The 25,930-nt window shown below is 34.5% G+C and overlaps 3 protein-coding genes and 1 pseudogene across 3 annotated transcripts; 3 read left to right on the plus strand and 1 right to left on the minus strand.

The window, feature by feature from the left end:
- Positions 1-1,999: 1,999 nt before the first annotated feature.
- On the plus strand, positions 2,000-2,892 carry LOC132278020 (secoisolariciresinol dehydrogenase-like; annotated as a pseudogene).
- A 759-nt stretch (positions 2,893-3,651) lies between these two features.
- LOC132279453 (pentatricopeptide repeat-containing protein At5g66520-like) lies at positions 3,652-5,494 on the plus strand. The gene has a single exon (XM_059781434.1). It carries the CDS (start codon positions 3,888-3,890, stop codon positions 5,472-5,474), a length of 1,587 nt encoding a protein of 528 aa, XP_059637417.1. The 5' UTR covers positions 3,652-3,887; the 3' UTR covers positions 5,475-5,494.
- A 30-nt stretch (positions 5,495-5,524) lies between these two features.
- Positions 5,525-7,392, plus strand: LOC132279454 (ribulose bisphosphate carboxylase small subunit, chloroplastic 3-like). The gene is made up of 3 exons (XM_059781435.1): positions 5,525-6,359; positions 6,516-6,647; positions 6,878-7,392. Exons 1-3 carry the CDS (start codon positions 6,213-6,215, stop codon positions 7,103-7,105), a joined length of 507 nt encoding a protein of 168 aa, XP_059637418.1. The 5' UTR covers positions 5,525-6,212; the 3' UTR covers positions 7,106-7,392.
- Positions 7,393-9,326: 1,934 nt separating this feature from the next.
- LOC132279391 (uncharacterized) lies at positions 9,327-17,644 on the minus strand. Its single transcript, XM_059781349.1, has 2 exons — positions 16,947-17,644; positions 9,327-9,548 (listed from the first exon to the last, which is right to left on the minus strand). Exon 1 carries the CDS (start codon positions 17,586-17,588, stop codon positions 16,962-16,964), a length of 627 nt encoding a protein of 208 aa, XP_059637332.1. The 5' UTR covers positions 17,589-17,644; the 3' UTR covers positions 9,327-9,548; positions 16,947-16,961.
- Between the last annotated feature and the right edge of the window lie 8,286 nt (positions 17,645-25,930).

Genomic DNA, 25,930 nt, shown 5'->3' on the forward strand with positions numbered 1-25,930 from the left:
TTTAGTAACATTATTCTCACCAAACCTAATAGCACATGAATCTACCTAAGTGCATTACAAGAACATTAAAAGAAGGATTGTGCTATCAATCGTGACTGTGCAAGTTGAATCTTGTGAATCTCATAGCAAGGTCAACGGATTCAATGGCTAAGATCATGCTATCACAACTGCACTTTGTATTTCTAAAAGAGTCGTCACATTAAAACTAATGTATTATTTAGATAAATAAATGAAAAAAAAAAAAGGTAGGTGCTTTTGACTGAACACTAGGAATTTGGATAAATTCATTAGAGTACGGAATTGCCTACTGCAAAGTTGAGCGAACTTGTAGCCGTTACATTGTCCAACAAGAGTTGTACTCGAGAGTACTGTCGTTGCTCTACTCATGAATACCAACTTGTTGAAATCAATCTAGACTTTACCATTTCTTCGTCTGCTACTGACATGCTCGATCATGAATGAACTGCAACATTATCAAGTTCGTGCTCAGATTTTGATGTTTGGGCATGGTTCTGATGTTTATGTTGGTAGTACACTTATATATATATGTACTCTTAAGTTTGGAGCCATTCAAGTTGCTTGTCAAGTGTTCGAAGAAAGGCTCAAATAAAAATGTGGTCTGTTGGAGGGAATTACTGAACTAAATTTCTCTTCCAATTCCAAATTCAAAGCGCGATTTTGATGCTCCAAACGCAAGGTAAATGTAAAATTTTAGCTTTTTTCATCTTTTTATGATATGGGTGATGACGATGTTCGTTGCTTTTGTGGAGATATTGTCTGATAAAGACATCTTTGACAGAAAATAAAACTCTTTTATTATCGTATGCAGTTCTAACAGGGTGCATGTTATTTTTGCGGTTGGTCAGGCTTATGCATTATTTTAGCTTTGCAGGTTGTGCGGGAATGTTTTGTTTGTGTCAGTGGTGTGGCTTGATGCTACTGGTTATTCTATCTTTATTGAAGGATTTGGTTGCAATGATTTCCGGGTCTCTGCAGTGGGATTCATTAACCTCTGCTTTGTTTGCTGTTTTTTTTATCTGGTTGTTTGTTAGTGGTTCCTTGCTGTTGTTTTGCTTGGCTTTGGTTTGGCTGATATATATATATATATATATATATATATATATATATATATATATATATATATCATGGTCTCTTTTGTTGAGGATTTTTCCTCTTAATCTTAGTGATCCATGGCTTGAGCTCGATATGCTAGCCTTGCTCTACTCTAGTTTGAGTGCTCATTCAAAAATCAAGAAATAGAGGGAAATTGATGACATGGAGATTCTTAATAGGAATTTGCTGGTTGTTTGTGCTGGCTTAATAAAATGGTGATTTAGGGAAATTACAGGGAAAAAAAACTCTTTTGTTACGGTTGATTGCTTATGACCACTAATTAGCAGACAATTTGCATTTGATATGGTTATCTTCTTGTGGAATGTTTAATCACGTAGACAAGATCGTGTGATCTGTAACTCATGACCTTGTGTAAAATATGTTAATTATGGTTACAGAGATGGTATAAAAGCAAGTAGAGGCGTTGGTCCACAAATGGTCTAAACAGGAAAGGTGAATTATTTAAGACTAATGGTAGGTAGAATTTGGTTGGTGTGTGCCTGTATAAGGAGGCTATATCATGCCAAATGACATCAAATCTTTTGGCAGCACGCAAGTTTCAAACCAAGTCTTGTTCAATATTTCAACCATATATACATGGCAGGTGTTTCCGCAGTCTCTTCTGCTGCACCAAGGTATACACTAATTAAGTTGCTCTAAATTACGGTCTAACCAAATGAATCACAGTTTTAATCTTCCATTTTTAACACATGCATCACTTCGCCATATAAATTAATATACAGATGTACATAATTTTCTTAGAATAGTACCTCATGTTAGGTTTTACCTATTTGTAAAATTTCGACATATACTAAACAATGGAAAAACTTAATTACTATATATATATATATATATATATATATATATGTATAGATTGCTTGCTTAATTTTTGGGTGCAAACCCTGTGATATGTTATAGATTGGAAGGTAAAGTGGCACTGATCACTGGTGGGGCTCAAGGTATTGGAGAGTGCATTGCTAGAGTGTTCACTAAACATGGGGCCAAAGTCATTATTGCAGATATCCAAGATTACTTGGCTCAATCAGTATGCCAAGACATAATGATCAACAATGCCGCTGCTGCAGACGAAGCAAAAACCAGCATCCTTGACAATGACAAGTCTGAATTTGAGCATGTCATTAGCGTCAACCTAACAGGAGTCTTCTTAGGCACCAAGCACGCTGCTCGCGTGATGATTCCTGCACGAAAGGGTAGCATAATCACAATTGGAAGTGTTTGTTCTGAGTGTTGGTGGTGTTACTTCTCATGCATACACGAGTTCAAAGCACGCCATGGTGGGACTGACCAGGAATGTTGCTGCAGAGCTTGGGAAGTTTGGTATTCGTGTGAATTGCATCTCACCTTACTTCATCGTGACCCCATTGTGGATGGATTTCTTCAAGATGGATAAAGAAGCAGCCTCTGGCCTTTATACTAACCTTAAGGGGGTGAGTCTTGAGCTCGAAGATGTGGCTGAAGCTGCTGTGTTTTTGGCAAGTGATGAGTCCAAGTATGTGAGGGGACATAATCTAACATTAGATGGATGCTTTACTGTTATAAATTCAGCTTTAGGCTTGTTTGCAAGACCTGTTTAATATATTCTTAATCTAGTTTATGAGTTGGATCTACATGTTCTAATTTTAGGTTGTGTTAATTGGATTTGGGGAGCCTGATGTTTATGACAGCAGTAAAATTTTCTGTTTCTTATTTTCTTAATTTGTCCATTAAATAATTTCAGTAACAAGTTTTTTTCCCATTTGTTTTATTATGTGGCTCTTATGCCTGTACCTGTGTGTAAAGTAAATTGCACATTTTTTTAGTTGGAATAATATGAGCGCTTTTATCATTCAATATTAATTTTATGTCAGTCAGATGAAGAGATACCCCAGAAAATACAAATGTGCTGAATCTCTTATCTTTTCTTTTCCCTGCTTGATAATTTGATCAAAGTCCAAAATAAAAGACAGACATTTTTAGTAGAGCAAAATAAACAGAAACAAGCATTAAACGAGTGTGGAAACGACTGATTTTAAGGGTTTGAAGCATAAAACAAGCCCCTCCACAGCACTACAAAGACTAGCTCAATCTTTGATCATACCATAATGATTCACAGGACTAATAGTTTAGTGGAGAAATTGATGAGAACCAAATTTTGGCCTTATCCAATCCATCCTAGGATTTTAGGCTAGACTATCATATCTAATAACATGGTCTATTCTTTTAACAATATTATTCTCACCAAACCACACGTACAGCACATGGATGCCTTAGGTCTTTAGTGCATTATATGACTATTAAAGGAGGGTTGTGCTATCAGTCGTAACTATGCAAGTAGAGTCTTTAAATTTTGTGAATCTCACAGTAAAGTTCACGTATTCAATATGTGCCGTCATGACAGTATTTAGTATTTCTGTTAAGACTTAAGAGCATGATGATACTTATGTAAAAGAATTGCTTAACAAAATATTTTTGTTCGGTTATTTATACAAAATACAAGCAAGTAGAAGGCTCCTTTCTCTTATTTATTGTATAAATAACTAATTAAAAATAATAAATCTGCAATTCAGTGCAACATATTCCGTGTAAAAATTATTTAAACTCATGTATCATAAAAAATAAAAAATAATAATAGTGAAAAATAAAAAATACAACTAGGTGGTTTTGACTGAGCATTGTTAATTTGGATCAAGTGACTAGAGTACGGAATTTACTGCGAAGCTGAGCGAACTTGCAGGCGTTGCATTGTCCAACAAGAGTTGTACTCAAAAGTAGTCATGAGTACCACGAACTTGTTGAAATCAATCTCGAATATACCATTTCTTCGTCTCCTACAGACATGCTCGACCATGAATGAACTGAAACAAGTTCATGCACAAGTGATCACACTTGGCGTCGCTCGTTTCACCTACATAACAAGCAAAATCTTAGCTTTCTGTGCTGTACCAGAAACTGGTGACATGAACTATGCGAAGATAGTCTTTGACCAAATTGTTGGCCCCACCATCTTCGATTTCAATTCCATGATAATGGGTTACTCAAAAAGCTCAAAACCTGAAGAGGGTCTCACAGTTTTTGTCCAAATGCGAAGTAATGGTGTTGAGCCAAATGCGCGTTCTTTCCCAATTTTAGCAAAAGCGTGTGTTTGTGTGACTTCACTGTATCAAGTTCATGCCCAGATTTTGAAGTTTGGGCATGATTCTGATGTTTATGTTACTAGTTCACTTATACATATGTACTCTAAATTTGGAGCGATGCAAGTTGCTTGTCAAGTGTTCGAAGAAAGTTCAAATAGGAATGTGGTTTGTTGGACGACTCTGATTAGTGGGTATTGTGCTAATGGGCTTGTTGATGAGGCTCGTGAATTGTTTGATGCGATGCCTGAAAGAAATGATGTTTCTTACAGTGCAATGGTTTCTGGGTATGTTAGGAATGAGTATTACAACGAGGCAATTGAGTTGTATCACAAGTTGAAGAGTTGTGCGTTTGTGAAGCCTAATCAGTCACTTTTGGTGAGCGTGCTTAATGCTTGTGCAGAAGTAGGTGCATTTGAAGAAGGGAAAGGTGTTCATTCTTTTATAGATGAGAATTGTTTAGAATACAAACTCGAGATTGGCACTGCATTGATAGATTTCTATGCTAAATGTGGGAACATAGAAATAGGGCAACAAATTTTTTGCAAGATGCCTTGTAAAGATGTAACTACTTGGAGTGCTATGATATTGGGATGTGTGATCAATGGCAGAAATGACATGGGGCTTGATCTTTTCAAGGAGATGGAAAGAAACGGTCCTAAACCGAATGCTGTTACTTTTGTTGGAGTACTTGCTGCTTGTAATCACAAAACTCTGGTGAATGAAGCGTGGTTACTGTTTGGACGTATGAATAAACTTTATGGTATCTCGCCGGTGATTGAGCACTATGGCTGCATGGTTGATCTCTTAGCACGGGCTGGACGTATCAAAGAAGCAGAGATTTTGGTAAATAGTATGCCAATGGAACCAGATGGAGCCATATGGGGGTCTTTGCTTAACGGATGTCTGATGCATGGTCATGTTGAATTGGGGGAAAAGGCAGGTAAGATTCTGATTCAATTAGAGCCTCATCATAGTGGAAGGTATGTTCTTCTAGCAAACATGTATGCCACTATGGGCAGCTGGGAAGGTGTGATGAGGCTGAGGAAAATGATGAAAGAGAGGAAAGTAGTTACAATTACTGCTTGGAGTTTTATTGAGATCAATGGGATTGTCCACAGATTTATAGTTGACGACAAATCTCATTTCCAATATAAGGATATTTATGAACATGTGAATCGTCTTAATCTGGAGTTGATTTCTTCATCTTTGGATCAATACCAGCTATAGCATTACAGTAGCTGAAAGACACTATATATGGTGTGCATCTTTAAGCTTTTAGCCCACAGCTCAATCAGCTAATGCACTGTGTCTGATCAATTGAATTAAGGTGCACTTTGAGCTTCATTGATGGAGACTGTTAATTAGTTTATTGGTGGAATCAGGCACTTCTTGGAAGCTACTTCTGGATACCACCACTATAGCAAGTGCATTGATCAAATTGACTTGCAATCAACAATCAGACAAGATAGTTTCTGTTTGGCAAGGAAGAAATTGCTGGGAAATCATCTCCGAGTCTAGATGAAGAGTAATGATACATGGCTGATGTGGGACCTACCAGCCCCTCTCGCATTCGGTTTTGGATCTTTGGTTCACAAACCATTCCCCTTATTTGAAACAGTTGGAGATATGTGACAGAACTACCCAAGTGGCACCATTCTGTGGTGGGTCCTAAAACGGTCTGTGTGTTCCAAGGGAACTGTGGGCGCTGAACGAAATCAAAAAGCAGGAGCTGGTGATGAAAACAAAGCTATAATGCCTAACAAAACTCTCCCCACCTTGTACTCATCTCAATACCCCCTTTCACCCTAACAAATTATACGTCAGGCCACGATCACCCACACTCTCTTTGTCTTTTTCTCTAACCATTTCCTCCATCAACATAAATTAAACTATTAGTCACTTGTGATACCACCTTGTGTGCTGTTTCTTTCCCTCGGTTTTCTCTTGAAACCCGCTCAGAGAAGTATGTCTGCCGGTGTCTTCTCTGCCCCAGTTGCCGGTTCCGGCTATATTGGCTTGAAACCCAACCCGTCAAAGCTTTTTCCTGTGAAGGATTCGATAGGATGGAGCCGGAAAACCATCTCAAACGGCTCTAAAACTCACTGCATGAAGGTAATGTGATCTAAATAGAAATTTAAAAATCACTCCGCATTCATTGTATCCCTGTTTGTATGATCTTAATAAGAAACATTGCAAAGTCGCTATGCATTTCCATTTGTACTTTTGATTACTTGCTCTATCTCCTTCCTTTTCTTGCTAAATTAACAGACATGGAATCCAATTGATAACAAGAAGTTTGAGACACTCTCATACCTCCCACCTCTCTCTGATGATTCGGTCGCAAAGCAGATTGATTACATGATCAAAAACGAATGGATCCCTTGCCTTGAATTTGATGCGGTAAGATTAGGAAATAAGAATATTTAGATGAATTTCTTTTCATTTTTTTTTTTTTTTTTTTTTTTTTCTGTAAATGTTTTTGCCACTCTTCCCATGTGATATATAGATTTTTCATCCGATATGCATGTTGAAATATAATCATTGTTGTTTTAGTTTTGTTGTTTTTTGTAAGATACATTTGATTTTTTAACAATTGGGTTTTCCTAATTTTTTTTTCTTTTCCATGGAAGGTGGGGCATGTGTACAGGGACAATAGCCAAATTCCAGGTTACTATGATGGGAGGTATTGGACTCTGTGGAAGCTGCCTATGTTTGGGTGCAATGACTCCTCTCAAGTCCTGAATGAGATTCATGAGTGCAAGAAGGCATACCCAAATGCTTATATTCGCTGTTTGGCATTCGACAACAAGCACCAGGTTCAGTGTATGGCCTTTGTCATTCAAAAACCCACCTCCTGAGTGCTCTGAAGATTCACTCACCCTTCATCTACGAAGAGCACTTAGTGTTTCACTTTTCTCTATTTTAATCCTTTTATTCCTTCGTTGTCTGTCCTTTTCTTTGGCAATAATTTATAATTGACTCGTTGTGGAGGGATCTTTTAAGGTTTTAATTGCAATAATTACTTACTACAAGTTGTTTGTGTATGTCACATTATAATAGCCCATTGTTTTGTGGCTTCTAACCCCTTGTTTTGGAAAAGCAACGTTCTCTCCAAGAGAGAGAATGAAAAAGTCTTTCGCCACAATTTGCAACTACAATTTTTTCTCTTTTTTAACAGTGCATTTTTTATTTTTCGTGTCATTGATGATAGTGTTGAGTCTCTTAAAACATCTCATAATTCTGGACATACGTAGCCCTTTGTCTTAATATTGGTCTCTTGAAAATTCAAACTCTAGATTTTGAGTTTGAGAATGTGAGGTGAGAGTCTTATCATTAAACCATCTCCATGTTATCTTAGGATTGGCGGTATGATTGATTTGATTTCGGAAGGGCGGTGTTTGGTATAGATATTGAGCCTAGGAATTTGAGTTTGCCTCTGATCAGCTAGAAATCCCATCATTTCCGCCACCGGGTCTTCAGATTATGTTTTCAACTGGTCTGTCTGGGTCGAATTTAGATATGGTTAAAGACAAATAATTCAAATCCAACTCAAATCAAGCATACTCTACTTTCTTCTAATCCTGTTCAGATTATATGGATTAAATCCGAATATGACTTCTGGAACTAAAATATGGATCTAAACTTAGATTCACAAGAATCTTCTTCAGATGCATTCCATTTCATTCTTCAACAGCGTTTAGTACAGACTACAAAGGAAAAAAATATATATACAGGAGTGAAGAGAAGATAAAAGAAGACATTTTGGAACTTTGTAATAGTTCGTCTAAATAGAGAGGTGAACAGGAAAGGGGAATGTGTACTGAGGTGGATAGATTATTTTCACCCTAAATTGGACAGTATATAAGAGAATCTAAAAACTCATAAAATAACCTTAGTCACCATCTACATGAATGATGAAGTCATGACAAAGTCAAGCCTATCATCCATAATAGAAAAGAATTTACTGGCATTTTGGGGAGTTGTGACTTCTCAAGTTCATTATTCCTTCGTTGTCTGTCCTTTTCTTTGGCAATAATTTATAATTGACTCGTTGTGGAGGGATCTTTTAAGGTTTCAATTGCAATAATTACTTACTACAAGTTGTTTGTGGAGTTGCTTTTCTGCATAATTTGCGAGTTGCGACTACTACTTGCCCAACTTTTTTTCTTTTTTAACCATGCATTTTTTATTTTTGTTAGAGCTCCTTATAATTCACCACCGGACATATCTAGCCTCTGTCCTAAGAGTGGTCTGGAGAAAATTTAAACTCTAAATTTTGAGAATGTATAGTGTGAGAGTCTTATCATTAAATTATTTCCATGTTATCTTAGGATTGGTAGTATGATTGATTTGATTGGGGCTCTAGCCTTCTCGGAAGGGGCGGTTTTTGGTATAGATATTGAGCCTAGGAATCTGAGTTTGCCTTGATCAGTTACAAATCCATTATTTCCACCACAGGGTCTTCAATGATGTTTAGGGCTTGAATTACATTTCAACTGATCTGTGTGGGTCGAATTTAAATATGGTTACAAAAATATGGATCTAAACTTGGATTCACAATAACCTTCTTCAAATGCATTCCATTTCATTCTTCCAACAGCGTTTAGTAGAGACTACAAAGGAGAAGGAAAAAAAAAAAAAATTACAGGAGTGAAGAGAAGATAAAAGAAAACATTTTGGAACTTCGTAATAGTTCGTCTATAATAGAGAGACGGGCAGGAAGGAGGGGAATGCATACTGAGGTGGATAGGAAGGAAGGGAATGAAAAAAGGATCATGACATGTGGGATTCTTTTCACCCTAAATTGGACAATATATAAGAGAATCTAAAACCTCATAAAATAACCTTAGTCACCATCTACGTGAATGATAAATTCATGACAAAGTCAAGCCTATCATCCATAATAGAAGAGAATTTACTGGCATTTTTGGTGGTTGTGGCTTCTCAAATTCATTATTCGTAATGCAATTTGTGTCCGTAACCGGCAATAGATGAAGTGGCTAGGATGATCTCATCACATATCTGCCAGACAAGCATCTGCATAATTTTTCCATGATAATCTAAGCATCCATCATCATCTTTATGGGGACTCGAAAGAATTCAATAGAATCAGATTGTACAACACTATGGAAGTTCCAATCCAACCGTATTTGGGATTTTATATAGAGTACAATCAATACATCTTCAAAGGGAAAATTCCAGGGACTCTAACATGGCTTCTTGCAATTGAGTTCCATCAACAGAATTTGGGAACCAAATATCTCCTCCTCATCCACTCCATGCTAGCAAATGCTTTCCCATCTGTTAAAAGTGCATACTTGATGATTAAAAAAATAAAAATAAAAAAAAAACACTTGCATGACAATCATCTTGGATAAATACAACATTTCAGATCCTCGGTTGTGGTAAAAAAAAAGTAGGGATGTCAGCAGGGCAGGTCACCCTTATCCAAACCCACCCCGCAAAGGCAAAATAATTTCCAAACCTACCCGACATCAGAGTCAATCAGCCAGGGCGGGTTCAGATCACCCCGTAATGAATACTTTTTTCTAAAGAAAATTTTCAATCATAAAATATTAACAATTATAATCACAAATTTCTTAACTACGTTGTAGTTGATATTTGAAGTAACTGAAACAATGAAAAGAAAGAGACAAAAGCCAATAATAGAACATATATTTATTACTAATCGGGTGGGTTAGGGGTTTTGACTCTCTTCACAAAAACCAGCCACTAATCCGATCAGAATGCACACAGACCCATTCCATTAGGAGCGGAGTGGGGCTCCACCAGTACAAATTAACTCAAACAAAAAAGCTTAGATTAATGCTACCTATCAACAGAGTTTATATAAATGCAAAGCAATAAGGTTTCTCTATAACAGTACGACATAAAGATAAAAAGTGTCCACTTATGCAGCCATATGTCAAAAGATTTGCATTTCCAAATTTGTCCTAGTGATGCACCTTTTTTTTTTGTAATTTGGCATTTCCAGATTTATCCTGAGTAATGCAATTCTTTTTTTCTTTTCTTTTTTTTGTGGGTTACAAGAAAAAATTTGTAATCATATTTCGAACGGAGAGCAAGGACAACAAAGACAAACGATAGTCTTACCCTAACAAAAAATACTTGGCTTAGATAGAGAAGAATAATGGAAGGGAAATCATGCTATCATGCTATCCTGCCCCCATACAATTGCGCCATGCCTCTGTTCAATCATCACACAATTCTTAAAATATATGCAAACTTTTCATAATAATTGTGATAATCATGCAAAATCTCTGAATCCTATTCCAAAGAATTTATTCTTAACTATAAATAATAGAAGTAATTACATAAAAGGCATAGTTTAGGATTTCTTCTTCCATTTGTCACCTAAAGATAACCTCTGGGTCTTAATAGCTTCATTTGAAAGGACTTTTCTAGTAATGCCATTCAAGAATCATGCAAGTCAAATTATCATTCCTGGCACCAGAATACTACCAATACAAACCGTCTGCATAGTTCATCAGAGCGTCCAACTCATTCGCACCTCATAGATAACAGGTGACCTAATGTCCTTAAAAAAAAGGCCAAAAATTCTAGACAACTCCTACACTAACTCACCAAGAGAACTCAGTTTCTACATGAAGTCATTATATGGAGAAATAAACACCTCACTAGTTTCTGAACAACAAAACAACCAACAAGTAACAACCACTCCTAAAATGGGCCGTAGTATCTCAAAGTCCAAAACAGTACAAGAATACTCAGCACTTTTCCCTCAGAATTTGGCATATACTCCAAATCCACAAAATTCATTTCTTCCCAGGTTTCTACAAGACACCTTTATTAGCTTGAGTTTGCATGAACATAATGATTTTTTTTTTTTTTCTGGATAAGTAATGAACATATTGATTGATATTGGTCAAAGAACATTTACTTCAAAATCTAGCACCCTATTAGTGGAAGACATAGTTACGGAAATTTAAGAGATGAATTTTTATAAAAATAATCAGGCCAATTTTCACAATAACCCTACTTTTTTTTTTCCCTAGGCACAATTAACCAAAATTTCTAAGCAACAAACTTTTCTTTTCTTTTTCTAGTTTTTTTTATAATAAATTACATTTAGAAAGAAGAGGGAGAGAAAAAAATAAAAGGACCACCAGTCTTTCAAAAGAAGGAAACAATAACAGCCTAATATAAACAAATCACTACAGAACTATGTGAACCAGATGAGCATAAACTGGAAATGCTGGAAATGAGCCTCTCGTCACCAGGAAATCTGCCACATCAGTAGTGACCAATAAACCGAAGCTATGCACCTACAGCACAGCCAAGTCATAGAACACTTTCATCCAGTGCCATTAAATCCAACCACCCTGTTTGATTCTTTAGCCAACTACACATCTATTTTCCAATCTTCTTCAACAACGAAGTCCCTGAGACCCAGGTTTTTCAATGACCAAGTAAACTTCCACCTCCCCCAAATATATGCACACATACATATATAGGGGGGGAAGGAAAAAAAAAAAAAAAACAGAATAAAACAAAGGTGCTTTAAATTCAAATCTTCAGAAATAAAGGGATTAGAATTGGCTAAGCCCTCCCTCCCCAAAGGGGAGGTTGAGTGTTCGAGGCCCGGGTCCTATAAAAAACATGACTTACATATTTTCCCCAATAAAAAGAAAAATCACTAATATTCTGGAAGTTTTCAAATTCCTGTCCCACAATATATATATATCACTACCAAAAAAGAGCATCTATAGAACTTCAACTTCATCCTCCAAATCCCAATCCCAAAAAACTAAAAATAAAAACCTTTCTATAACAAAGGAAAAATTAGACAGCTTTAAAGATCTTGATGAAGCAGAAGTTATGAAAAGTTCACGAACGAATAAAACAAATTTGAATCTAAAGTTTAGGATATGTTATTGATTAATAATGAATGTGTAAATCTGCTATTTACCATATATATATATATTGATTAAAAAAAAAAAGGTGTAAATCTGCTCTACAGTACATGTATTTATAATAGTAAAGAAAAACTAACAGCATAAGGAATCCTAAAAACAGCCCAAAATGGCACTCTCTAAATATCACAAAGGAAAAGAAAAGGGAAACAGAGAGAGAGAACCTAATCACTAAACGTAGATAAATACCCAAAATCAGCTCAACAGAGTCCGATTTTACAACTAAAAAATCTATAAAAAATTGGTGGTTTTCCTATAGCACAGAAAAAATGCAAAAATAAAGCCCTAAACAATGGAATTTGGCCAAAAAAACAAATGACATATATTGATTGTTGGTCCACTCTCAATCGGGAATGAGTCCCCTCAGGTCGAAACAGACTCATTGAAACTGCCCCAAAAAATGTGTTGGTCTGCCCATATGGCCTTGCAGAGGTCCAAACAGCCCCCATAGTCATCGACAACCCCTTTTTCATCAAATCTCTTTTGTTAACCTTTTCCATGGGCAGATCCGTCCAAATCAAAGGTATGAAGAAGCATAGATACCACCACCACATAACAAACACAACACGGCATGGGCAAGTCAACATAACAATATAAAATAGGATAAGGACACAGAAAATAGAAATAGTATATATACAGACATTGAAATGCATACTACAAAAAAGTACTTTATGACAAATTAATGTAATATCCTATAACTAAATTATGAAATTTGTATGACCAATTAATATAATTTACTATAATTATATTATGAAAATTGCAAAATATGAATCACAACATTCAATAATCACCCATCTAACTTAGACAAAGACATAATAAAGATACATCACATATGTGTATGCATAGGTATAGATATGTATATGTAACATTATAATTATGCTGATTCCTCTCCTTCCATGCCCAACTCATGGATAATCATTTTCCAATGCTAAAACCTACACCTTTTATAAAAAATGGAATGTAAATTTAAGTTAAGAATCAGATATTGATGGTAATTATTCAAAATAACCAATTTTGATTTTTAGGATCAATTTTATAAAAGAATGGAGAAATAGATAGTGATATAACTAGTAGAATTGGATCAAGATTCAAAAAATGGAGACAAACTAGTGGCGTGTTATGTGACAAAAAAATATAAAATACAAATAAAGTTATAAGGGAAATTTTATAATAAAGTCGTTAGCCCTACTATTCTATATGGGGCAGAATATTACGCTTTTTATTTTAAAATAAAAATCAAAAAAAAAAATCGAAAATCAACAAAATCATGTAATGAAAATTAGAATGTTAAAGATGGATAGTCGGAGTGACTAGAAGAGATATGGTTACTAACGAGAGAGAAAAATTAGGAGTCGCACTCATTGGTGAGAAAAGTAGAGAATGTAGAGTTGGACGGTATTGACACATAAAACCAAGACTATAGATGCACCAGTAAAAAGAGTACGATGGGTTATATAGAAGGTAAGAAAATGAACAAATTTATCGCGAGATGTAGTTTTAGAAATAATTAAAAAAAATCAAGTAACAGGGGTAGCTTATAATAAAAAAATGGAGAAAGAGAATCGATATGGTTGACCTCAAGCTATATCCAATGGCCAACCAAGACAATGATCCTATACATGTGTGTGAACGTCCGTATGTATGTGTGTCGACCTTGCATTTAACAAAAGATCATTTCCAAGGCAACTTGTCCCATCAATTGATTGGCAACCATGTTTGTTGGGACATGGACTACCACTTGTCATGTTTTTTATGGACCCAGAGGAAACCCGTGTGAGCAAGCAACACAAGTATTGCCACTTGTCAACTTTTTCACGAACAAAACAAGGAAGAAAACCCATCTCCCAAAACTTGAGAGCCCATGCTACTCTCCTATAAATAGAAGTCTTCTCCAACAGTAAAAATGATTCACACACAATCAAGACAAGCTAAGGCTTTATCTCCTTCAAGTTCCTACAACTTTACACACGTTCATGCAACTTTACATTACTTGTACGGCTGTACTATAACTTCAAGTTGTGTAACTTTCTCTCTCCACTCCTGTAATCTTCAAGTCCAAAAAATAATGTATTCAAGTGATGAAGAATATGATTGGTTTCATACTAATTCTAATATAAAATCTCATCTTTATTCATCTCCTTGTCATGCTAGTGTTCTTACTACACTCCGCCTCCATCTCAATACGGGTATTCCCCACAACCTTACTATCCACAACACTATCCACCATCACCTCCATCTCCGATCTCCCTTGCAATATAGGTATTCTCCATAATATTCATATGCACAGTACACTTTAACACCAACTTTATGTTCGTAATGTTTGATCACCAACAACCACAATGCGAAATTTTAAGTCGATGTTACTAAGGCATGAGCTACAACCCCGCAAGAAATACCTCCCTTGCCTCCTCACAATCGTTTGATGGACAACCATACTCACTTAGGTTGTCGTTTGTCATGGCCGACCCAAGGGAATGTGTTACAATCACACCATGAGTCCGGGTCCAAAACTCCAGCACGCCTGCAAATCAAGGGCCACAAGGTGACCAAACAATACAAGGAAAGATAAAGTTTCAAGAACTTGAAGGAGATAAGTCTTGGGCCTGTGTTGAGTGTGGGTGGATGTTTTGCACTGGTGATGGAGAAGACTTCTATTTATAGGAGAATTGCACGGGTTGACAAGTCTTGCAAGATAAGTGTTCTTCCATGTTTCGTCCATAAAAAAGTTATCAAGTGGCAATATTTGTATTACTTGCTAACATGAGTTACCTCTGAGTCCTTTGAAAATTTGACAAGTGGCAATCCATGTCCCAACAAACATGGATGCCAACCAATTGATGGGACAAGTTGCCTTGGATATGCTCTTTCATTAAATGCAGGGCTAACAAACATACATATATGCTAATACACAACAACAACAACAAGCCTTTTCCCAATTACTTGGGGTTGACACATGAATCATATGTTTCCATTCCACAGTATTGAAGGCCAAAAACCCCATCAATTCACATGCTCTCGTGTCTTTTTTTACTAACTCTACCAAAGTTAACTTTGGTCTTCCTCTTCCCTTAGCATTACCCTCAATGTGCACTATGTCACTTTTCCTATCCGGCACACTTAAAAGGTCTTCTTTGCACTTGTCAAAAGTCAAAACCATCTTAATCGATTTTCTCTCATTTTACATCTAATTGGTGCTACTCCAACCAACTCCGGAATGTGATCTTATAAATTTAGCCTTTCTAGTCTTACCGCACATCAATCTCAACGTTCACACATCTGTCACACTCACTTTATGCAAATGTTGTTTTCTAACTGCCCAACATTTGATACCATAAAGTATGGTTGGTCTAATAGTTGTTCAATAGAATTCCCCTTTAAATTGCAAGGGTATATGCCTATCACACAATATACTAGACGCACTCCTCCATTTAACCCATCCTATCCTGATTTTATGTTTAATTTCATCTCCAATTTTTTTGCTGAAAAGTAATCTCATCTCCAATTTTTCCCTCATTATGAATAACTAAGCCTAAATAACGAAAATGTTGACTTTTTTGTACCTCTTGATTCTCAATCGTCACTATATCCTCATCATTTGTCTTTCTACATTTACTAAAGTTACACTCCATATATTCAATTTATTTTGACTTATCTTAAACCCTTTTAGTTCAAAGCTTCTCTCCAAGCCCCCAATTTGGCATTAACTCCTCTAGTGTCATCAACTAAGACAATATCATCAGCAAATAAGATCAATGACAACCACGAAAAACAAGAACTTAACATTTATACCAAATCACAATAAAATAAGAATGGACTGACATAAGGTAGGATTAGTTAGGTGAACTATTATACTAATGTACCAGTAACTATATCCCCCCACATGATCCTGTCCCCATGGTCTCTCAAAGGACCCATTGTTTTTCATCCATAACCAAGGCAACAAGATATTGACTTAATATTGACCCTTGGTGTAAGCCTGCAATAATTGGGAATTCACTTATTTCCCCTGCATGTGTTCTAACTATGGTCACACAACCGTCATACATATCCTTTATTGTGTCAATGTATTCCTTTGTCACTCATTTCTTTTCTAAAACCCTCCATATTAGTTCTATAGGTAGCTATCATAGACTTTCTCCAAACAGGGCTCCATCAACCAAAAAAGGGAGAAAGAAATCAAAATCAAATTATGATAATTCTTTTTATCATAGAATATCATATCTAAAAAAAATTCAATAAACAAAACATTTTCCCAAGCATTTGGGTAGGCTACGGCTACATGAACCCATCTATGTCATTCCATTCTAAGCCCACAAGGTCACTCAAACCACATGTTATCAGATTATAATATGCAACCTTTCAATTGCAACATACAAGAACAGAAAATTAAAATGCTATAAGAACAACCTCATCTTCCAATATACATATTTGTTAGCGAGTATAGTTAAAGCCATAAATGCACGTTTTCAGAGAGAGAATAGTGGCCTCATTTGTTAAATATAAATGATACATTAAAACATTGAAACGTGGTAGAACATAATAGAGCAAAATAAATAATTCCATTTTCAATTACAGTACTTCTTCACAGTTCTCGTAACCACTACCAAAAAAACAAAAACAAAAACTAAAAATATTCAACGAATTAAAATTCTAATCATTAAAAACAGTTTTTATATAATGTCATCAAAGCCAATAAGTAAACAAGTAAACAATTACAGAGAGGGATGGACAAATAAACCCTAACCTCAACAGATTCAGATTAACGACGATTCGTTTCAGCCGGCAAAGGACGATTAAAACCGCCCCGCCTGTTCATGTACTGCCTCGGCTGCCGCTTTGTCACAGCCCTCACTCCGCTCACATCGGCTCCGGGCACCGGCTTCCCTTTCGTCGAATCAAACCCAGTCGGAATCCCCAATTTCTTCATCATCTCTATCTCATCTGGGTCTACCTCCACATCACCACCCCCATCAGCACCACTTCCCTCCGCGGAACCCTTCTGCTGCTTCTGCTCCCTCGCAATCCCGTCCACAAACTCGGCTACCGCAGCCGCCGCTCTCTGTCGGTCTTTGTCGTCTTCTTCGCCGCGTTTGTGGCGCTTGCGCGGATGGTCCGGCGAGGGAGTACGGTGGTGTCGCCGCCCAGCGCGGTCGGGGGAGCGGGTCCCTGAGCGGTGGCGGTCCGGCGAGCGAGTACGAGAACGGGTGTGACGCGACCGGGTGCGGTCCGGCGAACGAGTGCGAGAGCGTTTGCTGCGCTCACGGTCCTTGCGGTCTCGATCACGTTCTCGATCGTCTTTATCTCTTCTTCTCTCTCTATCTCTGTCTCTGTCTCTGTCCCTGTCCCTGTCCCGATCTCGGTCGCGACCTCTGTCGCGATCGCCCATCCTCTACTGTAATAGTAAGTGTGTTCAGTTTGCTGCTTCATGTTTCGATGTGTTTTGCCCTTTTTGAAGGTGTGAGAGATTCTCAGTAGGATTTTGAAACCACGAGGAAAAGCCCTTGGTTTTGAAAGTACGTATATGCCCTTCCAACAAATTTTGAATGAAATGGATTGGTCCAGTATTGAATTTGGCCCAAATATATTTGATGGACTATACTCAGCTGTCGATGGGCCAAACTAAGAAGGATCTGGCCTAACTTTGTCTATTTTTAATCCTAATATATTTGTTTATGAGTAATTAGTTTAAAACAAACCTCATGGAGTTACTTTTAGAAGTCATGTAATTAACTAAATTATGATTTATTTGGCATACCCAAAAATTAAGTTTAATAAAAACCGTCTGTATAATAATACTAGGGCAAAAGCATATATATGTTTTCTCTTTGTTTTTCAGACACCACCGATATCCAGCACTAGGAGACTACGACCAAAATGACTTGATGATGTAAATATAAAGATTTTTAAGCTTTAAGAATGAAATGTGTGAAGTTTGAAAACTTTCTATAATAAAACTTAAATCCTATGAACTAGCATATTTTAGACGTCATATTGAAATTTTTTTTTTTTATTCTAGATTTTCTAATATAGTATTAAAACATGGTGATTATGAATTTTTAAGATTTTTGAAATAGGTTCCTCTTTTTTCTAAACGTTAAAAGCATGCTGCCAAAAATTTTATCTAATAAATCTTCTAAATAAAAACACACTGATAGAAAATTTCAGTATGGGTGAGAATCAAATAAAATTGTTATAGGTTTTCTAAACATTATTACAAAAAAAAAAAAAAGGGTAAATTGAATTCATTTGTGAATATTAAGTTTTGAATATGAACCTAGCTAGAACGATATGTAGGAGTATTATATCTCTTTCCCCTCCAGCTTCCTTCTCGGCCATAATTGTAAAGATACGGTGAACATGACTTCAGCTGATGTAGATGGTATATCGCTGAATTGGGTTCCAACCAACTGAAACACGGTCGGCTATTAAATGTAATCGGGGTGATCCAGATCAGGAGGCGTGGCCTATCTTTCTTTTATCATTGTACTCAGTTTCTAACCCACCTAAAGTGAGAGGGAGAGTGAGGGTGAGTTCAAGAACGAATTTGAAAATAGTTCGTGACAAAATTAAGTTACAAATGATGAGTACCAAAGCGAGAGCGCACACTAAAAACGTAAGAACGATATCCATTGAAAAGAATTGTGTGTCCTAACTCTGTATTTTAAAATTGCTTTTGGTAAAATAATAATAATAATAATAATTACACTTATCTCTCCTCATAGATTGATCTTCCCTATAATAATTACACTTAAAAGGACTTTTAATAGTAAAACTGTTATAAAAGTGCGGTCAGTAAAACGTAATTAAGCGTTTGGTGACACATTATATAAAACATTTTTTATACTTGAAGCACTTTTTTTATTTTTTTTGTAATAATGTTGCTTAAAGCATTTTTATTACTAATTTTACTATATTACCCGTACACTAAACATATGCTAATTCCCTAATATTAAATATTATAAAATTTCATTGAGTTCAATAATTTATAAAGATCAACTTGTATTGATTTTTTTTTTTTTTTTAAATATCACATATTTTGTTTATGATATCGAATTTGTATTGAATACTAAAATATAAATGAGTTAAACACATTTTTATGGTGATTAATTTGTATTTGATATGGGATCTTCCGGTAATAAAATAAGCAAAATTGTTCATATGCTATCTAATAATAAAATTTAATAATATACTATTTTACAATATAGACAACATTTCACAAAATATAACTAAACACTTTAACCACAATTAATAATCTTATTACTTGTTATTTAAGATAATAGTATAAATGTATTATAGTTATTTTAAAAATAAATTACAAATCATAATTTATTAAAAATTAAATATCTAACAATTATATAATTCAGAGTTCCAAAATAAACTAAGATTGGAAGGCTGGAGAGTCCCAAAATAAATTAGGATTTTAGTTTGTTACAAAGTTCATATTGTTTGTTATTTGTTTGTAGAAGGGATATAATTGTATTTATAAAAAAATATAAAGGGATTAAATTGACTAAAAGAAAATTCGTTACCTAAAAATATGAACATCTACCTTAACGTAATTTTAAAAGCTATTATTCCTACCTTTACTTAAACGCGCTTTTTAGACCAAACATCTACCAATAATAAGAGCTACAATCCCAAACACCTACTTAAACACGTTTTTTTGTCCTAACCTCTACCACAACGGGTTTTTGTTTTTTTTTTTTTTTCACCAAACACATTGTGCCGTAATTTTTTGTAAGAGAAGCAATCTCAAACACCCACTTAAACTTTTAGAATGTCCTTAGATGTTTTTCATTTAAAACCAATAAAAGTATAACGGGTATAGTAATTTTTTAATACTTTTAGGTCAAAGTCACTTGATAGAGAAAGTTATTGTTATATTTAAAATTATAAAATTATTTTCGGTCCGTATTTTAAAATTACTTTTGATAAAATAATAATAATAATTACACTTATATCTCCTCATAAATTGTCTAAATAACAAAGTTCTCTCCCCTAGAATAATTACACTTATCTAATATCATATTCAATATTTACTTAAACTTTCAGAATGCCCTTATATATTTTTCATTTAAAAATAATAAAAAATACAATGGGTTTGGCAGTTATTTAATATTTTTCGGTCAAAATCACCTTATGAGAAAAGTTATTGTTATATTTAAAATTATAAAGGAAATTCATGTTATTTAAACAATCTATACGGAAGGTTAGCGCAATTATCTTAAAAAAAAAAAAAAAAAGGAAAAAAAAAAAAGAAAAAGCGGAATATTATGTTCTTTTCTAAGTAAAAATTTTAAATTGGGGAGTGACATGTATCAAATAATAATGAGTAGTAGGACTGTTCTTTGATATGGCAATTTTATTTTTGGTATCGAGAATCCTAGTGCAACCATAATTCTAGGGTCTAAGATCTTGAATGGAGCGGTGGCAGACAAGCATTGATAACCGGACAAGCAGTTAAGTCTCTCAATGTCCAAAGCCCCAAACATAGATATTTTTGGGGACCAACAAAGGCGGGCCTCTCTACATTACAGCACTTACATGTCTCAATGTGTCACTCTCTCTCTTGTCCCTATTGTTGGCTCCATTATGTAACTATACTTTCTTCCCTCATTTGGCAAGCTCATAGTACTCTCAATAGTTTTTCTTTGGACCCAAACTATTACTACTATCTACTTCATATATTCTTGCTTTAAACATCCAGGGTATTAAAAATTGATATTCTGGAAATTGTTTGTTTTTTCTTTTTAAAGCAATACCAAAATTATCCTAAATTTTAACGTTAAATAAGGATCAAAATAAGTTTGTTCTAAATGTGCAAATTTATGTGGTAAATCTTAATTAACATTTTGAGTCCATGGTTTTTTAGAACCATGCTATTCAAACCTAAACGGCCAAACTTCATTGCAGTCATTTTCATTGATCTTTTTATTATTTCCCCTCTCTTTATATGGAGCGCCCCATTTATATATATAATATTTAAAATAATAAATTAAAAGTAGGAGGGTGACAAAATTTGACAGGAATCACTGTGTTTTTTCCTTTATAATTGTGATTGGTCATCTTCCTTAATCTTAAATGGTTGGATGAAAAATATTTGTTGAGTTGCTTGGTCAAAGTAATCTGGACCGTCGGATTCAATAGTAGCTGATGGGTTAGTTGTAACTTGTAACTAATGACTGTTAAGTTGCTTGACTAAAAACATTATTTAATCTAGCATAAATAAGGAGGTAAATATATTTATCGAATCACCCATAAATAATTTGTAATTGCTAATTTTGGGGATTCCATCATTAAGTTCACTGGTTAATCACTCACAAATATGGAGTTTATATAAGGACCTAGGTGAGCCTGTATAGAATACATTTGGAAACGTATGTAAATGCTCAAACGTTGAGATGAGCTAGAAATATAGATAAATTAGAAATATAGCGGGTGGAGTTACCAAGTTTAGAGAAATTATGATAAAACTCTGATCAAGTTTTTGGAAACTAAATCCATATTATTAAGTTTTTGGGTAAAGTACAGCTATACCTCTTGAGATTTGACAAAAAGACACTTAGAGAAAATTTACCTGTTTTTTGGACAAAGACACCCTCTGAAGGTTCAAAAATAGACAAAGACATCCATTCACATGAGAAATTGACCAAATTACCCTTTGACCATTTAGGAGACTTTTTTAATTTTACAATTTAATAAATTGGACCAATCTACCCTCATGAACAATTTATGCATAAAAAAAAAAAACTTTATATTGTTCACTTTTTTTTTTTATTTACTTTATAAATGTCCCAACTTCTTAAAAATGTAGACGTCTAAAATGAGTTTTTGATCCAATAAATATATTTCAAATAAATTATAAAGTTATACTGGTACCATATTTTTTATTTTTAAGGAAAAGAGATTGATTTAATTTTTTTAGATGAAAGAATTAAGCATCTTAATTTAAAAATAAAAAAGAAAAAGAGAAGAAGTAATAATAAAATATAATTTATTTGAAATATATGTATTGAATCAAAAAATCATTTTAGACGTATACATTTTTAAAAAGTTGGGACATTTATAAAGTAAATAACAAAAAAAAGTGAACAATATAAAGTTTTTTTTTTTTCTTTTTCTTTATGCATAAATTATTCATGAGGGTAGATTGGTCCAATTTATTAAATTGTAAAGTTAAAAAAAGTTTCTTAATTGGTTAAAGGGTAATTTGGTCAATTTTTCATGTAAAGGGGTGTTTTTGTCCATTTTTGAATCTTCAAGAGGTGTCTTTGTTCAAAAAATATGTAAGTTTCCTCTAAGTGTCTTTTTGTCAAACCTCAAGGGGTATGGTTGTACTTTACCCTAAGTTTTTTTGTAACAAAATTATATGAATTTCATTTTGGTAACGTTTTTAACTTTATTCATTCAATATATGTAATACGTTTTAAAATTATATTTTATTGTAGATGAATGATTGAACATATATTAATATACGTTTTATATTTATATTTTATTTTAGAAGAATGATTGAACGGAGATGAATAAATGAGTTTATATAGGTTAGACACACAAACTGTTAAATTTGTTATAATTTCGGAAATAATGTTGTTATCTAATAATCTAATTAGGCATACGAAAGACTTTAACCATCTTCAAGAAACGATTTAAATTTAAACTAATATTTAATTCAATATTCCGAAAGCAGATTTATGTGCAAATCATTATTCTTATGGTGGTTATTCTTAATCCAATTTGTATTACTTTTATCACAAAATTGGATTAAGAATATTTTCACAAGCAAACAAAAAGTCTGCTCTAAACTCCTGAAATATAACACGCAGCCCCTGAATAAAAATATTATGAAATCACATTATCAATTTAACGACCAAGAGGGCAAATCGAATCACATTATAAATTTCCACTGTGAAAAAAAAAAAAAATTGATACACTTATTTTTATTATAGGACAAGGGCACAAAATATCTTTAAAAGCGTAGTACTTTTATTCCTATTTGAAAAGAGTAATGTTACTGTGAGCGCGCACTCGCAATAGCACCAACAAGCTCTTGCATATAGGCCACCCAATCTGTTTGCTTAGGAATTCGGAAGAAAAGTTCGGAAGAAAAGTTAAGACAAATGCCAAATTTTGTCGGCTATTTTTCTCTCTCACCCTGCTCTCTCTCTAAGGGTATGTTTGGATAAGTAGGGGAGAAAAGAAAAGAAATGATAATATTAGTTAGGAGAGAAAAGAAAAGATAGTAATAATTTTTATTCGTGTTTGGATAGATATGGGAGAAATTGGATAAGATAGAGGAGAGAAAAGAAAAGAAAGGACAGTGACGAAATTACTGTCCTGTCCTTTCATAACCACTTTATACATTATCCATTTCCAAAATCTTATTTCTTTTTTATAGTTCAATGTCACGGATAAAAACAAAAGTAAAAAATAAAAATAAAAAGTAAAAACAAAATTAGATAGGACTCGTTCAACCTAAGCAACCGGGAAGTAGAAATTATATTGTTTGCCTGAAGCCTACGAAAAAAGTAATACATTAAACGATAAAGTCATAATTATATAAAATTTGGTACTGCCATTTTAAAAATTATATTTTATTGACAGGATCATGTACATATTTGTGTACATATTGCATAATCTTTTTTTTGTTGGATTCAATTTCCGCCCCTAAAAAAATGCTGATGGGACTCTGTGAAATGATCATCAATAAAATCTTGTATATTTTTGTGAATTTGTTGCTTGGTCAAACTTCAATCGGCTGAATTACAGTGGCTTCTTAACTGCTATTCTAGAGCTAGTTGAGACATAAATAGAATTACTTTTAAGTATGTTGATTTGTAAAGGGTATTTTTAATAACCCATAATTTATAACTTACTATTCCTCCCTATCTTTTCAAATCGGGAGAGAAAGCCCACAAGTGATAAGAAGGGATAACTATCCCTCCATTTCTCTCCCTATCCCTCCATATCTCTCCACTTAACCTACACAAACACACTCTTACACTATCATTTCTTTTCTTTTCTCTCCTGTCCCTCCAAATCAACCCTCCTAGACACACCTAAGTTTGCATATGCCAAATTCACCTTCTTCCTAACCCAAAAAAGCATCTTCTCTCTCTACTCCCCCGCCTCTCTCCCTCTCTCTCTCTTCCTTCATCTTTCCTCTCTTCCTAACCCAAAAAAACTTTTTCTCTCTCTACTCAGCGGCGGGCGGCGGTGACCTCGGCTGTTCACTGTAGTTTGATTCCGGCGATGGCCTTTGATGGTTTTGTTTTGTTTTGTTTTTTTCAAAACTCCTGCATCAATACTGTACTTACATATATATAAAAAAATTGAAAATCAGAGAAAACAATATTTTTTTTTCTTCCAAACAGCGATGGGTAAAAATTAAAAAACTGAAAACAAAAATCGGTGGTGATGGATTTCAGTTCTTCGGATCAGGTTTTGGGTTGATTGCGGTTATGGGTGGTGATGGTTTTGCGTTTTGTTTTTTGATTCAAAGATGGGTGAGATCAGCCTTGAAAATTGATATGATGGAAAAGTTGGAGAACTGAGATGGGTAGGAGAGAGAAAGTGAGGAGAGGACGGCGGCTTGTGCACGCCGGCGATTGACAGAATAGTGGGCAAGATGGGCTATGGATGAACGTCGGCAGTGCTTGGATGTGGTTGAATCGCAGTGGGCTTTCTGCTCACCGCCATCTCCTCGTTGGAAAAAGGAGGATCCTGGCCGCCGTTTTCTTGCTCTCCTCTCTTTTCTTCGCTGGAAGTAATGAAGATGAAAAAAAATGAAGCTAGAGAAAACACAGAGCTCGAGGGGGGAGAGAAAAAAAAATAAAAAAACATTTGTTTTATTCCTAATCTTAAGCCATTTGAATCCGACGACGTAGATCGAGAGCTCGTTGGTGCTACTGCGGGCGCGCGCTCACAGTAACATTACTCATTTGAAAAAGTATGCAAAAAAAACATCTATAATTTTTTCACATTATGCAAAAATATTCCATCTGACATAAATTAGTATTGTAATACCCGTTTTGCCCTTTTACTTTTTCGAAAATGCCCAAGGGAGTATATATGCTACTAATCTCATAGTACAGGGGTGTTATGTGCACATTACTTTATACATATATATATTTTTGAAACTTTTTTCTCTATATAAATCTCTAAACATTTTTTTTTTAAAAAAAAAACTTTGAGAATTTGTAGAACAAGGATTTTAATTATTTGAGATTCCAGTTTATTCCTTTCTACAATTTTTTTTTTCTTTATTTTATTTTTTCATACCAACACTATTAAAAAAAAGAAAAAAAGAAATCCCAATATTAGTGTGCGCTGGTTTTCGAAGTTTAGAAAAAATTTGTTTTCTTTAATTTGCACTTTATTTTTATTTTTTTTATCTTTACTTTTATTTTATATTTTTATATTTATTTGTCCATTGCCGGCGTCCTCCAATAGTGTCATTTTATGTTATTTTATAAAATTATTTGTAATTTACGCAATTTAGGGTTTTTATTTGTCAGATGAACCTATTTGCACCAGATTGAAACTTTAGTGGTGTTTTTTTTTGTACAATAAGGGCATCCTCCAATACTATAGTGTCATTTTCAGTCATTTTACAAAATCATTTATTTTTATATATTATATAAAATGGTTGAGTAAGGGTAATTTAGTTCTCTTAGAGTTTAAATTTGTCAAAGGGACCTATTTGTACCAAATTAAAATTTTAGGGGTGTT

This window comes from Cornus florida, unplaced genomic scaffold (genome assembly GCF_030987335.1).
Source record: "Cornus florida cultivar Cherokee Brave unplaced genomic scaffold, ASM3098733v1 CherokeeBrave_3.0.0_Hap2_Chr10, whole genome shotgun sequence".
Lineage (NCBI taxonomy): Eukaryota > Viridiplantae > Streptophyta > Magnoliopsida > Cornales > Cornaceae > Cornus > Cornus florida.

Coding starts and splice junctions, on each gene's coding strand:
- LOC132279453 (XM_059781434.1), top strand. CDS start 3,888: ATGAGTACCACGAACTTGTTGAAATCAATCTCGAATATACCATTTCTT.
- LOC132279454 (XM_059781435.1), top strand. CDS start 6,213: ATGTCTGCCGGTGTCTTCTCTGCCCCAGTTGCCGGTTCCGGCTATATT. Junction 6,360..6,515: donor CTAAAACTCACTGCATGAAG/GTAATGTGATCT, acceptor CTAAATTAACAG/ACATGGAATCCAATTGATAA. Junction 6,648..6,877: donor CTTGCCTTGAATTTGATGCG/GTAAGATTAGGA, acceptor TTTCCATGGAAG/GTGGGGCATGTGTACAGGGA.
- LOC132279391 (XM_059781349.1), bottom strand. CDS start 17,588: ATGGGCGATCGCGACAGAGGTCGCGACCGAGATCGGGACAGGGACAGG.